Source organism: Salvelinus alpinus, chromosome 23, assembly GCF_045679555.1.
Source record: "Salvelinus alpinus chromosome 23, SLU_Salpinus.1, whole genome shotgun sequence".
Lineage (NCBI taxonomy): Eukaryota > Metazoa > Chordata > Actinopteri > Salmoniformes > Salmonidae > Salvelinus > Salvelinus alpinus.
Genome location: NC_092108.1, coordinates 44,776,781 through 44,790,744, shown reverse-complemented (window position 1 = coordinate 44,790,744; position 13,964 = coordinate 44,776,781). Strand labels below are relative to the sequence as shown.

General features: G+C 44.2%; 1 protein-coding gene across 2 annotated transcripts in view; it reads left to right on the top strand.

Annotated features, from left to right (window-relative positions):
- The window catches only part of LOC139551119 (collagen alpha-3(IV) chain-like), a 69,015-nt gene that overhangs the window by 36,020 nt on the left and 19,031 nt on the right, over nucleotides 1-13,964 (top strand). For both annotated transcript variants that reach the window (XM_071362523.1, XM_071362522.1), the window contains exons 7-26: nucleotides 331-384; nucleotides 483-509; nucleotides 603-662; nucleotides 1,171-1,233; nucleotides 1,333-1,368; nucleotides 1,601-1,648; nucleotides 2,450-2,524; nucleotides 3,167-3,211; nucleotides 3,639-3,701; nucleotides 4,003-4,047; nucleotides 4,792-4,845; nucleotides 6,142-6,183; nucleotides 6,381-6,480; nucleotides 6,631-6,666; nucleotides 6,765-6,938; nucleotides 7,152-7,244; nucleotides 7,438-7,527; nucleotides 8,156-8,226; nucleotides 9,176-9,364; nucleotides 11,711-11,885. In XM_071362523.1, coding sequence (XP_071218624.1) covers nucleotides 331-384; nucleotides 483-509; nucleotides 603-662; nucleotides 1,171-1,233; nucleotides 1,333-1,368; nucleotides 1,601-1,648; nucleotides 2,450-2,524; nucleotides 3,167-3,211; nucleotides 3,639-3,701; nucleotides 4,003-4,047; nucleotides 4,792-4,845; nucleotides 6,142-6,183; nucleotides 6,381-6,480; nucleotides 6,631-6,666; nucleotides 6,765-6,938; nucleotides 7,152-7,244; nucleotides 7,438-7,527; nucleotides 8,156-8,226; nucleotides 9,176-9,364; nucleotides 11,711-11,885 — 1,540 coding nt within the window. The remainder of the gene's footprint in view (nucleotides 1-330; nucleotides 385-482; nucleotides 510-602; nucleotides 663-1,170; nucleotides 1,234-1,332; nucleotides 1,369-1,600; nucleotides 1,649-2,449; nucleotides 2,525-3,166; nucleotides 3,212-3,638; nucleotides 3,702-4,002; nucleotides 4,048-4,791; nucleotides 4,846-6,141; nucleotides 6,184-6,380; nucleotides 6,481-6,630; nucleotides 6,667-6,764; nucleotides 6,939-7,151; nucleotides 7,245-7,437; nucleotides 7,528-8,155; nucleotides 8,227-9,175; nucleotides 9,365-11,710; nucleotides 11,886-13,964) is intronic.

The window sequence follows — 13,964 nt, the reverse complement described above, 5'->3', positions numbered from 1 at the left end:
GTATTGCCCCGACCCTTCACCGAATGCCAACACATTCGGGCCGTCTGATTGGACCAGAAACGAATGGGTTGGGCCAGAGCCAGAAAACACGTTGGTAAAGCGGCGGTTTGACAATGTGTCAATAGCTTTGATGCTTTAATTGGTTAGATACCATCCAATCGCTGATAACTTTGTTTTGTGCAACGCGTCTCAGGCCCCTCGTCACCACAAACAACTTCAATTATGGTTGTCTCAGACTAAAGTATGTGGCGAACGACAGCAGCGGAATGATTGAGTGTGAGTCGCCAGGCTAACAGTCCTTCTAACTGGTGCTATCAATTGTCTTTACAGGGGAAGAGGGGTACAACTGGTCCACCTGGTCTCCACAGCAGTGATGGATTAAGAGTAAGATGGATGCATACACATCTTGACTTGTGTGTTTCACTACTGTCTGTCAAAATACGCTTTTACCGTAATGTTCATATTTCTCTTTTATTTGACAGGGTTCACCTGGAGCACCTGGACCAAAGGTAATCCCTCGTCCTCCTCCTCCTGCTCATACCTTCATCATCACCATCATTGTAATAATCCGCAGAATTAAAATGTTGTGTGTACATGTGCAGGGTGAATCTCAAACAATTGGAAGTGGGCAACCTGGACCTAGAGGGAGAGACGGTGACCAGGTAACCAGCAGCATCCCATAATATAACATCACTCTCGTCGTTCTCCCTTCTCTCTGTCCCTCCTCAAACTCCAGTTCCATACTCTACTTCTCTTTCACCCTCCGTCTCCTCTCTACATCCTCGATATGTCTTCTTCTTCTGTATCTATTCATCCTGTTCCTTCATCCAAAATGGACCCCTACTTCCTGCGCTTGAGCCGGATCAAGGAGAAGTGGTGTTCGCCAAGCAAGCAGCGTGTCGTCCTTTACATTAGCAATATGGATCCCCTTGCCTACTGATAGGATAGATGTAATGTTTGCCATGCTTACACTTGTCAAATCCTCTGTCATCCACTAGTGCATATGGGTTATGGGCTTGTGGCATTTGGGACTGGGCATGTCTCTCTTGTCTTTATGGGTTTCTGTACAGCACTGTGAGATATCAGCTGATGTAAGCAGGGCTATATAAATACATTTGATTTGATTTATCAGAGATAGGCATTAACCCAACTCTCTGTGGTGTCTCACAGGGTGTCTCTGGGTCACCAGGACCGACGGGACCACCAGGGGAAGCTGGGCCTCGTGGGGTTGAGGTAAGTTCATTGTTTTGCCTGGACTGAGCTTGGCTATGCTACACATACCGTATGCTATATAAATGTAGCAAAATACTTATTGTTACTCTCTCTATCAAGGGATTGATAGGCCTACCTGGAGCACCAGGATTAAAGGTAATAGGTTAGTGTGTGTGTGTGTGTGTGTGTGTGTGTGTGTGTGTGTGTGTGTGTGTGTGTGTGTGTGTGTGTGTGTGTGTGTGTGTGTGTGTGTGTGTGTGTGTGTGTGTGTGTGTGTGTGTGTGTGTGTGTGTGTGTGTGTGTGTGTGTGTTAACAGTATGACATTGGGCTATTTGAGGTCAATGGAAGGTAGCTCAGTTGTGCTGTAACTGTTGACCTTTTCTGTAGGGTCAAGAGGGACGCAGCTCTAGTATCCCTGGCCCTCGTGGTCTACAGGTAAGGACAGTCCTTCATTGTAACTCATTATTTTTGCTTTATTCATCCTATGTGTAACTCGCTTAAATCTCCTAGTCCTCCGATCTCCGTTAGCTGAATCTCTCAAATGGAATACTTGCTTACGTTCAATGCTTGATTGTATCTCGCCTTCGTTTCTCTTATGCTAAAACTCATAACCATAAACATAATTTGTACCTATACAGAATCCAATTACTTCAGTACCTTATAAATGGTGGCATTGAATGCCTTTTAGAGTATGTTTTGTAGTTATTAAGACATGGCCTTCTTTGCACTGCCACCGTGTGGCCAGTCTGTGGAACTGCACTTGAAATATGAAGGCGAGAACTCTCTGTGTTTTCTTGTTTGTGTTACATGTATACCATAATGTAAATGTGTGTTAATGTGATTACCGGTATCTGTTATACTAACCCTGCTGTCCTCTTGGACCAGGTTTCTCTCAATGACTAGCTCATCCTAGCATCCTAACATCATCATGTGCATGTACTGTATATGTAGCCCATGGGGATGTGTGAAACTACTCCTCAGCCTTAAGTGTCCAGCTTGCTTCGCCTCATTAGCCAGCTGTTGAGGTGGCGCGATCAGCTAAAATGCTTTAGGGAGCACGGTCACGTGTGTTTGCGAGCCACAGGTCCAGAGTTCGCGCCAGGTATGGGCCGACTCGGGAGGAGGTGGTACTTGCTAAACAAGCAGTGTGATGTCCTTTACACATACAGGGGGATGAAATATGAATTCCATTCAATGTACAGGATATATGTGTGACTGGTTCCATTTCTCTTCTAGGGACACCAAGGGCCTCCTGGAGTCCCAGGACCGAAAGGGATCAAACTATATGCCCACGCTCCCTTCGATATGAAGGTATAGTCAAGCCATGTCAGACCTGGGTTCAAACACTATTTGAAATATATAAACTACTTTGAGCATTTGCCTGGAGTGTGAAGTGGGTGTTTTTTAATTATTTTCGATTGGTTTCATTGCAACAGGCAAGTTCAGTAGAGCACAGCTGACGTTTTACCATCATTTCGGTTAACCCAGATCTAAAGTATTCCGTAATTGGTCAGATGCTCCATTAAATTCTGGGTCCATACGGGTTAAGAGAAGAGATCAAACGAGGATCAGAGTTTGAACGAAGAGCTCCACCCTCTCTCTTTGCAAGTTACGGGCAAATCTATGTCCCCTCCCCTTCAGAATTTCAAAAGATGCCAACTCCTGCAAAATCGTGATTTGTCCAACCACCGGACAGATCTACAGTACCATTTATGTTTACGTAGTCTGTCCACGAGAGATTACCAATACCACAACATGACCTTTTAGTGCCCGCAATTGTGAACGGATAATAATCTTTTTAGTGATTAAGATTATCATTATTGTGATTAATCAATAAATACTGTGATGTGTGTGGAGTAATATCTACCCTATAAGAAATCTGTATGACAAATCAGACAACCTCACTGATTGGTGTGATGGAGGTCAGCTGACCCTCGTCTTTTCTCTCTGCAGGGAGAGATGGGTGAACTGGGTGAGAAGGGCTGTAAGGGTTCACCTGTAAGTCATCTCCTTGTTTCTCACTCGTGCATGTCTAGCTTTTAATCATCTACAGTATGTTTTATGGGCAGAATCCACTTACATCTTATTTGACAGGGTCGTATGGCATGCATATGACAGTGTCGTTACACTATGACATTTTAGTCTACCATATGACGCCCCCTGACATAGGGAGGTTTCTGTCCATGGGTGTTATGTCAGTACAGTTGTAATGCAAACCGGCTACCTCTGTCGCGATAATGGTCACCTGACATGAGTGGTCGTAAATGGACATGTTATAACGCCTTCATGTTCATGTCATAGTGACGCGATCATATAGTGTCTCCTGGAGTCCTAGCTTTAGATTCGGAGGTTTAACAGTCAATCAGATGAACTGTCCTGTCTTGACTTGTCTGTTTGTTCAATCAATCTCTCTGTCTGCCCTCAGGGTTATGCTGGCCACATCAATTTTAAAGGAGCGAAAGGGGACCAAGGGAACCTTGGTACTGAGGTATAACACTGACTCCACATATGGTATAAATGTAATTTGAGCATTATGCCAGTATACTGTATAAGTGACTGACCTACGGAATGACACGCGATACATGGTGTTATGACCGATGTGGTTAGGATGATGAGAGTGATGGGAGGATTTCATGCCTCTGAGCAGTGTGATAGAATGAACATGTGATGCAATGTGATAATGTGGTGGGGGTTTTGATGATTAGCTGTGAAACAGTACTTAGTGATAAGAGGACTGAGAGATATGCCTTCTCCTTTTGGAGGACTGACTATCATGAATTCCCTTTTAGGGAAGGCCAGGGAAGGATGGGGATCGAGGACTCGCTGGATATGAGGTAGCTGTCTTATCAACTGACCAGGAAATCCAGGGGTTGTCGTACTATCCTCGTGGGTACCGGAAGTCCCCACAAGGATAGTAAAACAAGGAAAACTTCGTGCGTGCGTGTGTGTGTGTGTGTTTTGATGCATGTTGTGTGACTGTACATATAACTATGTTGATTACACTATTTTATTATTTTCATGTATGATTTTTTCATTTATTGTCCCATTCTCTTCAGAGGACAGAGATAACTTAACGTTTTTGCTGTTACATGTACGTTCTACACACATTTTACATACATGGCACTTTCTTTACACAGTAAAACGGGAGAGTAAAGACTAAGGGGGATACCTAGTCAGTTGCACAACTGAATGCATTCAAACAAAATGTGTCTTCTGCATTTAACCTAAACTAATCAGTTATTTGACAAACATTACATCTGGATAGATAGTTCTTAAACAGATCCGGTATGCATTTATAACTATATTATAGATAATGAGCTTTTAATCTCACCTCTCAGCCCATCCCACCTATCTCCATAAACCTCCCTCTTATGAGTTCCACGTGCCATATATTTTTCAACGGTGCTGAGATGTGTTAAATAAATTCTTAACCTTTCTAATCGCATAGTATCTACAGATTGTTGAAGATTTATATTTTTTAGTAATGACTATACTGTTGATTGATTGACTATGGCTTTCCACATCTCACAACAGTGCTATTTGTAAGGTTAGATTAATTATACAGTCTTGCCCTTCAGGGGAGAAAGGGGAATCACGGTTCAGCAGGTCCTGATGGAATCCCTGGACCATGGGTCAGTCATTACCACAATTATTTTCATGTTTATAATATGTGTGTGTGTAATATGTGTGTGTGTGTGTGTGTGTGTGTGTGTGTGTGTGTGTGTGTGTGTGTGTGTGTGTGTGTGTGTGTGTGTGTGTGTGTGTGTGTGTGTGTGTGTGTGTGTGTGTGTGTGTGTACACAGTGCATTCAAAAAGTATTCAGACCCCTTCACCTTTTCCACATTTTGTTACTTTACAGCCCTATCCTAAAATAGATTTTTTTTTTATCCCCTCATCAATCTGTCGTTGTCCTGTTGGAAGGTGAATCTTCGCCCCAGTCTGAGGTCCTGAGTGCTCTGAAGCAGGTTTTTATCAAGGATCTCTCTGTACTTCGCTCCTTTCATCTTTCCCTCGATCCTGACTAGTCTCTCAGTCCCTGCCGCTGAAAAACATCCCCACAGCATGATGCTGCCACCATCATGCTTCACCATAAGGATGCTGCCAGGTTTCCTCCAGACATTTGGCATTCAGACTAAAGAGTTTAATCTTGGTTTCATCAGACCAGAGAATCTTGTTTCCCATGGTCAGTGTCCTTTAGGTGCCTTTTGGAAAACTCCAAGCGGGCTGTCATGTGCCTTTTACTGAGGAGTGGCTTCCGTCTTGCCACTCCTGTCAGAGTGACCATCGGGTCCTTCTCCCCTGATTGCTCAGTTTGGCCGGGCGGCCAGCTCTAGGAAGAGTCTTGGTGGTTCCAAACTTCTTCCATTTAAGAATGATGGAGGACACTGTGTTCTTGTGGACCTTCAATGCTGCAGAAATGTTTTGTACCCTTCCCCAGATCTGTGCCTCAACACAATCCTGTCTCTGCGCTCTACAGACAATTCCTTCAACCTAATGCCTTGGTTTTTGATCTGACATGCACTGTCAACTGTCTGACCTTATATAAACAGGTGTGTGCCTTTCCAAATCATGTCCAATCAATTGAATTTACCACAGGTGGACTCCAATCAAGTTGTAAAAACATCTCAAGGATGATCAATGGAAACAGGATGCACCTGAGCTCAGTCTCATAGCAAAGAGTCTCATAGCAAAGGGTCTTAATACTTATGTAAATAAGGTAATTCTGTTTTTTTAAATGTGCTTACATTTCTAAAAACCTGCTTTCGCTTCGTCATTATGGGGTATTGCGTTTAGATTGATGAGGAAAATATTTATTTAATCAGAATAAGGCTGTAACTTAACAAAATGTGGAAAAAGGGACTTTTTCCGACTGCACTGTACGTGTGCGTGCGTGTCTGCCAATGATAGATTTTTTAATGTGTCTACAGGGACAGAAAGGTGGTCACGGTCAAGATGGTGACCCCGGGGAGGTGAGTCAATGTGCCTGAGATTTTGCCTGATAATGTCAGTATCAATATAGGTAGAGAAGTATCTCAGAGAGTGCTGATCTAGGATCAGTTTAGCGTTTTAGATCATAATGATGGAATTAGAATGACTGAGATTACATGAACTCCTACTCTGAGACGCTTTAGGAACACATGCCCTGGTCTCTCTGGTCTCCCAATAGGTGATCATGATTGGCGAGGCCGTGTTCGGCTCCGGGGGTGCCAAAGGACAACAAGGGTTGGCTGGCCCTCCGGGTCCCACTGGAGTTACTGGTCCCCCAGGTACTCTACGCACATCTAGCATACACACCTTCATTGATATTCACCCTCCTATCCAATCAGACGTTGAGTAGCACTGTATAATCCCGCCTCATTCACCAACTTGACCAATAAGTGTGTCTGTATAGCTAAACATATCAACCTGTTTTCCAGGTAGCACCGGTTTCCAGGGGCCTTCTGGACCTCCAGGTAAGTGCTGATCCTCACTCACTCACTCATTCCCTCACTCACTCATTCTCCATCATCGCAATCAAGTGTGTACACAGGCTCTATCTCCTCCTTCACAGCTCCTAACTACGGAGATGATCCCTACAATCGCGGAGCGAAGGGCCTCAGTGGACCTGAAGGAGATAAAGGAGACCAAGGACCCATCATCCACGGCGAGCCGGGCAGAGAGGGCATTCCAGGAACAACTGGGGAAAGTGGAGACCCTGGACCCCCAGGACCATCTGGAGACTCAGGTAGACTTACTCTCCAGAAATAATGTCATGTTCACAGCTCTGATATTCCAGCCTTGTTAAGTCAACCTGATCTCACGAGCTCACGTTTACTTTTCACATGAGGAATGAAGCAAATCAATAAATTACTCCCACAGTAATTTATTGAGAAATTTTTGATTCGACTGGGATCTTGTTTGATTAAAAATAAGGTACTTGTTTTTTTTCTCGTTGTAGGAAATCTTAAGGGCTTTATAGCACCTCCAGGGGAAAAGGGAGCCAAGGGCTTGACAGGCGAACAAGGTTACAGTGGGCAAAATGGTTTAAATGGTGAGCTCCCTCTGATTCTTCATGGTTTCTGATTGGATGGTCATTTGGGGTCATCACTGCTTGTTGACGGGGCTGTCCACAAACCCTTCTGTCTCATTGGTGGAATTCCACCGACGTTGGCATTGTGGTGTGTCACTTGGTATCAAGTGTGTGTGTCACTTTGTGTCATTGTGTCACTCTTTCTCCACTACAGGTCAGAAAGGAGAGGTCTGTAGGTTGTGTACAGGAAAAGGGTCTGGAGAGCCGGGACCCCCAGGACCCCCCGGTCAGCCTGGAATCCCAGGTAACAACACCTGCAGCATAAAAAAAAATGTTCACATAGAAATGTATTGTGTAAGGGCGTTCCGAGTGGCGCAGCAGTCTGAGGCACTGCAGTGCCAGAGGCGTCACTACAGATCCGGCTTGGATCCCGGGCTGTATCACAACCGGCTGTGATCGGGAGTCCCATAGGGCGGCGCACAATTGGCCCAGCGTCGTCTGAGTTAGGGGATGGTCTGACCGGGGGTGCTTTACTTGGCTCATCGCGCTCTAGCGACTCCTTGTGGCAGGCCAGGCGCATGCAGGCTGACCTCGGTCGTGAGGCGAACATGTTTCCTCCAACACATTGGTGCGGTTGGCTTCCGGGTTAAGCGGGCGGGTGTTAAGAAGCGCGGTTTGGCGGGTCATGTGTCGCAGGACGCATGACTCAACCCCCCCCCCCCCCCCCCGAGCCCGAGCCCGTTGGAGAGTTGCAGCGATGAGACGAGATCGAAATTGAGGAGAGAAAGGGGATAAAATACATCCACAGAACATTTTTATTGTGTAGAACAAAACTGATTGTCTGTCACATAGAACGGGGGATAGTGTCAGCTCTTCATTATATTTCTACCTGTAACACTCAGAGTCCATTTGAATACACCCTCGTCTCACAGGCTTTAATGCAGGACCAGGGCCCAAAGGAGAGCCAGGATTCAAAGGCCCATCAGGACCACCTGGACGACCGGTAAGACTACCTACATCATTACTCCACTATACAGATACTAAATGCTATTTTATTTTACCTTGCAATGTCACTGTGACGCTGCCTGGGGTTTTGCAGTTGTATTATTTCCATAGTGACACCTCTTCCTTTTTAGTGTTGCTGAGATCGGTGGTTCCCAAACTTTTTTGAACTGTTAAATTTCCCCATAAATGTATCTATTGACCGCCATCTCATCGGATCCATACTGCAAATCATCTATTTTCTGTGACAAAACATTTTTAATAGATGAAATAGGGTTTATTTGAAATATAGTTTGCATTATTCATTTTTGTGTACCCCTTTTAAGAGCGTCCCGCAATCCTCGCCAGAAAGAAAAAAAGCTCCAGTAAAATAAGTCTTCAGTTTTGAAAGGTTTGAGCTAGAGACCAGCGGTTGTATGCGTTGTAAAGGTGCAACCATGGACACAAAGCCAAATACTCTGTTTGTTTCTATAGCAAATCTGTGGTAATGTTTCTCACAAGCAGAAAAAAATGATACAAGTGACTTTTCTCGTGATGCGCGCCCCTCAAATGATACAAATGTAACAGCCTGAGCGCACGATACAGATGTAACCATGTGCCGTTCAATTTATTATCTGAGCGGCACTGGTTCTCCCAATTCAAAATGCCATGTGCATTCCACAGGTCACTTTTCTAAGTGTTCCAAAAAATGATCAAGATGAGGAAATGTTTTGCAGCACACCTGAGCTCCTCAAGGCACACCACCGGTTGAAAACCACTGGTTCAGATCTTGTATCCATGTTGTTGGTAGGATACCATATCATTGGTGTTGCTTGGGTACTGTATCCATGGTGCTGCTGGTATACCGCATCCATGGTGTTGCTAGGATACTGTATCTATGGTATTGCTGCAATAATTTATTGAAGGTTTCTGGGTTACCATATCCATGACAACTCCTGTCTGTCTTACAGGGTCCCCACGGCCCCTCAGGTGTTCCAGGGCCCCCGGGGATGAAGGGAAATCCAGGTTCCCACAACCACCACGGGATAAAGGGAGAGAAAGGATCCCCAGGACTAGCTGGCAGATCGGGGCAGGACGGCAATCACGGGAACCCTGGCTTCCCTGGATTCAAGGGCCAACGAGGCCCCAAGGGTGATCCGGTGAGGATTTTCAATAGCTACTTTCTTCTGAAATGCAGAGCAATGATTTTAATGCATTTTTAAGTAAACTGTCCCTTTAAAGGGGGGCTGAGCTTACTGATTTGGCCTTGATATTTTAGCATGCTAGTGGACATGACTGAAGCCAAACGTAAGTTATCTTGGGAGTGTGGTTTGGTGGTGTGGTTTCATGTGGGGAAAAAGGGCAATGGAGAGGTAAGCAAAGCTAGTTATGCTATGGAGAAAAGTTTTGAAGTTGAAGACTTCTCGTGTCGTGGAATATTCCAATCAAGTGAGAGAGACTTTCTCATTTCTTCAAACAATCATCTTTATTTAATATTGATTAATTGTTTAAATGATGAAGCTGGTCGACCGCACACTCTAAAGTGTGTTGCAGAGAGTTTAACCTCACCGACAAACCTGGTTCTTATATAAACTCAGCAAAAAACGAAACGTCCTCTCACTGTCAACTGTGTTAATTTTCAGCAAACTTAACATGTGTGAATATTTTTATGAACATAACAAGATTCAACAACTGAGACATAAACTGAACAAGTTTCACAGACTTGTGACTAACAGAAATTGAATAATGTGTCCCTGAATAAAGGGGGTGTCAAAATCAAAATGAACAGTCAGTATCTGTTGTGGCCACCAGCTGCATTAAGTACTACAGTCCATCTCCTCCTCATGGACTGCACCAGATTTGCCAGTTCTTGCTGTGAGATGTTACCCCACTCTTCCACCAAGACACCTGCAAGTTCCCGGACATTTCTGGGGGGAATGGCCCTAGGCCTCACCCTCCGATCCAACAGGTCCCAGACGTGCTCAATGGGATTGAGATCCTGGCTCTTCGTTGGCCATGGCAGGACACTGACATTCCTGTCTTGTTACTTCAACACAGTCTGCACTTGGATCTTACCTGAAACCTGATAGTACGAACTGGCCATGACTGACCCAGCAGACTTGGACCAGCTCTGCAACGCCATCTCCTCCAAGGAGCCCTCATTCGTAGACACGAGGACATGATTCGTGGTCTGATGGAAAGGTTCCAGGATGTGGCCGAATGTCACGTCCTAGCATTGGACACTTTGCGGGAGCAATTCCGTGGGTTGGCTACTAGGCAGCCTACCACGACGGTAACCTCCCAGCCCCTCAGTAACCCGGCTCGTAGCAGCGCCATCACCCCGGTTTCCCGGGAACCTCACTTACCTCCCCCGGAGCACTACGATGGAGATTCCAGAACCTGCCGGGCCTTTCTCTCCCAGTGCTCCCTCGTTTTCACGCTGCAGCAGTCTTTGTTCCCCTCGGACCGCTTGAAGATGGCGTACATTATTACGCTGGTGACCGGGAGCGCACTCGCCTGGGTCACGGTGGTGTGGGAGCAACAATCCACCGTCTGCCTCAGTCTGGAGGTATTCGTGGCGGAGGTGAACATTTTTCCGAAGCTAAGGTGTTCGGGAGAGAGGCTGCACGGAAGTTACTCCAGCTTCGGTAGGACTCCCTCAGTGTTGCAGACTATGCGGTGTATTTCCGCACACTAAGAGTGGAGGGTGCCTGGATTATAATATATATATATATATATATATATATATATTCTTTATAAAGAGAATAGATTCAGGCCGGTGACACCGTTACTATGCAACTGCCAGCTGTGTACGTTGCTGAATGCTTGCTAACAAGTTTTGTTATTTTCTGCCAGAGCCATATTATATATTTTAGATTTATTTATTTTTTTAACTAGACAAGTCAGTTGAGAAAAAATATTATTATTTACAATGACGTCCTAGGAACAGTGGGTTTACTGACTTGTTCAGTGGTAGAACGACATACTTTCACCTTGTCAGCTCAAGGATTTGATCTAGCAACCTTTCTGTTTCTGGCCCAACACTCTAACCACTAGGCTACCTGCCGTCCCTTAGTTAACTACAGTATCAGTATCAAATAATTTCTCAAACTAAATATAAATGTTGATATTAGTTAGCAGGGGTCTTTACTTCAACATTATTGTGTTTTGGTGGATTTCCAATACCGTTTAAGACTTTTTCTGGTAGTTTCCATCAGTTTGACTTGAAATCAAAGCCTTTGCTAATGCCAGATTTTTTTCGGGGGAATATGGTTGAAAAATGTATCGATGCCTTAATTTCCCCAAAATATAGTCTCTTAGCTTTCATTTGACGCCCAATTTGACATTTTCCAATTAACTTTACATTTTGGTGCTAATGGGTCCTTTTACATGGAAATGACATTTTATGAATGTTCAACATTTGTTACTGTGAAGCAGTAACTAATGTTTTGTGAAGAACTGATGTTTGATGACGGACTGAGGTTATGGTCTGTCCTCTCTGCCAGTACTATGGGCCGCCGGGCCTGAAGGGAGATGTTGGTGTCCCAGGCCCTCCCGGACCACAGGGATACCAAGGACCAGATGGGTCTCCAGGTCCAGTAGGCATAGGACCTCTTGGCCACCCAGGATACAAAGGCAATAGTGGGGTACCAGGTCTACCTGGCATAGCTGGCTACCCAGGTAAAGCAAAACACATACTTGCATGCGCACACCACCTCTCATTGAAGCCGGCAGACCGAGGTACTGCAAGCTGTTGTTTTTCGAAAGCAGAATCCTCCCCTATAGTCAATGTGAAAATTGCAATGTTCTTGGGCAATATTTGTGTAAATAAACAACAAATTTGAAGACAATCATGGAACCAATAATTACTTCTGTTACACCAGATGTACAGTTGAAGTCAGAAGTTTACATACACTTAGGTTGGAGTCATTAAAACTCGTTTTTCAACCACTCCGCAAATTTCTTGTAACAAACGATAGTTTTGGCAAGTCGGTTGGGACATCTACTTTGTGCATGACACAAGTCATTTTTTCAACAATTGTTTACAGACAGATTATTTCACTTATAATTCACTGTATCACTATTACAGTGGGTCAGAAGTTTACATACACTAAGTTGACTGCCTTTGAACGGATTGGAAAATTCCAGAAAATTATATCATGGCTTTAGAAGCTTATAATTGACATAATTTGAGTCAATTGGAGGTGTACCTGTGGATGTATTTCAAGGCCTACCTTCAAACTCATCATGGGAAAATCAAAAGAAATCAGCCAAGACCACAAGTCTGGTTCATCCTTGGGAGCAATTTCCAAATGCCTGTAGGTACCACGTTCATCTGTACAAACAATAGTACGCAAGTATAAACACCATGGGACCACGCAGCCGTCATACCACTCAGGAAGGAGACGCGTTCTGTCTCCTCGAGATGAACGTACTTTGGTGCGAAAAGTGCAAATCAGTCCCAGATCAACAGCAAAGGACTTTGTGAAGATGCTTGTGGAAACAGGTACAAAAGTGTCTATATCCGCAATAAAACGAGTCCTATATCGACATAACCTGAAAGGCCGCTCAGCAAGGAAGAAGCCACACTCCAAACCCGCCATAAAAAATCCAGACTACGGTTTGCAACTGCACATGGGGACAAAGATCATACTTTTGGAGAAATGTCCTGTGGTCTGAAGAAAAAAAAATAGAACTGTTTGGGTGCTTTGCTGCATGATGGACTGGTGAACTTCTCTAAAAAATGATGTATATATTGAAGCAACATCTCAAGACATCAGGCAGGAAGTTAAAGCTTGGTCGCAAATGGGTCTTCCAAATGGACAATGACCCCAAGCATACTTCCAAAGTTGTAGCAAAATGGCTTAAGGACAACAAAGTCAAGGTATTGGAGTGGCCATCACACAGCCCTGACCTCAATCCCATAGAAAATCTGTGGGCAGAACTGAAAAATCTTGTGCGAGCAAGGAAGCCTACAAACCTGACTCGGTTACACCAGCTCTGTCAGGTGGAATTGGCCAAAATTCACCCAACTTATTGTGGGAAGATTGTGGAAGGCTACCCGAAACGTTTCACCCAAGTTAAACAATTTAAAGGCAATGCTACCAAATACTAATTGAGTGTATGTAAACTTCTGACTCACTGGGAATGTGATGAAAGAAATAAAATCTGAAATAAATCATTCTCTTTACTATTATTCTGACATTTCACATTCTTAAAAATAAAGTGGTGATCCTAACAGGCATAAGACAGGGAATTTTTACAAAGATGAAATGCTTGAAATTGTGAAAAACTGAGTTTAAATGTATTTGGCTAAGGTGTATGTAAATTTCCGACTTCAACTGTATGTCCTTCAATTGATTTTTTTAAAAATTGCAGGATAATTTAGTGGCTAATAGCAGCAGCTTGCAGTACCCAGGTCGACCAACTTGAGATACTCAATGAGGGGGAAACACAAAGCTAGCCTGCAACGTCACTTCCTGGAGTAGCTCAAACGCATGTTATGTCTTGAAAATCTCCCCCATGAGACGCCATCTTAGTCACTAAAATCGACTTACTTGGCTTCAAATGCGCTATTGAGTCTTTACATAGGAATGAATGGTGTCACGTGATCTATGACTTTGACCATTCATATACAGTCCATGGCTCACACACACACATACACTTGTACCACATTTGAGCCTCCTTTGCGTATATTATACTCTTTAATTGTGTGTGTGTCTATGATGACTGTCGTCCTGATAATTGCCCCTATTTATG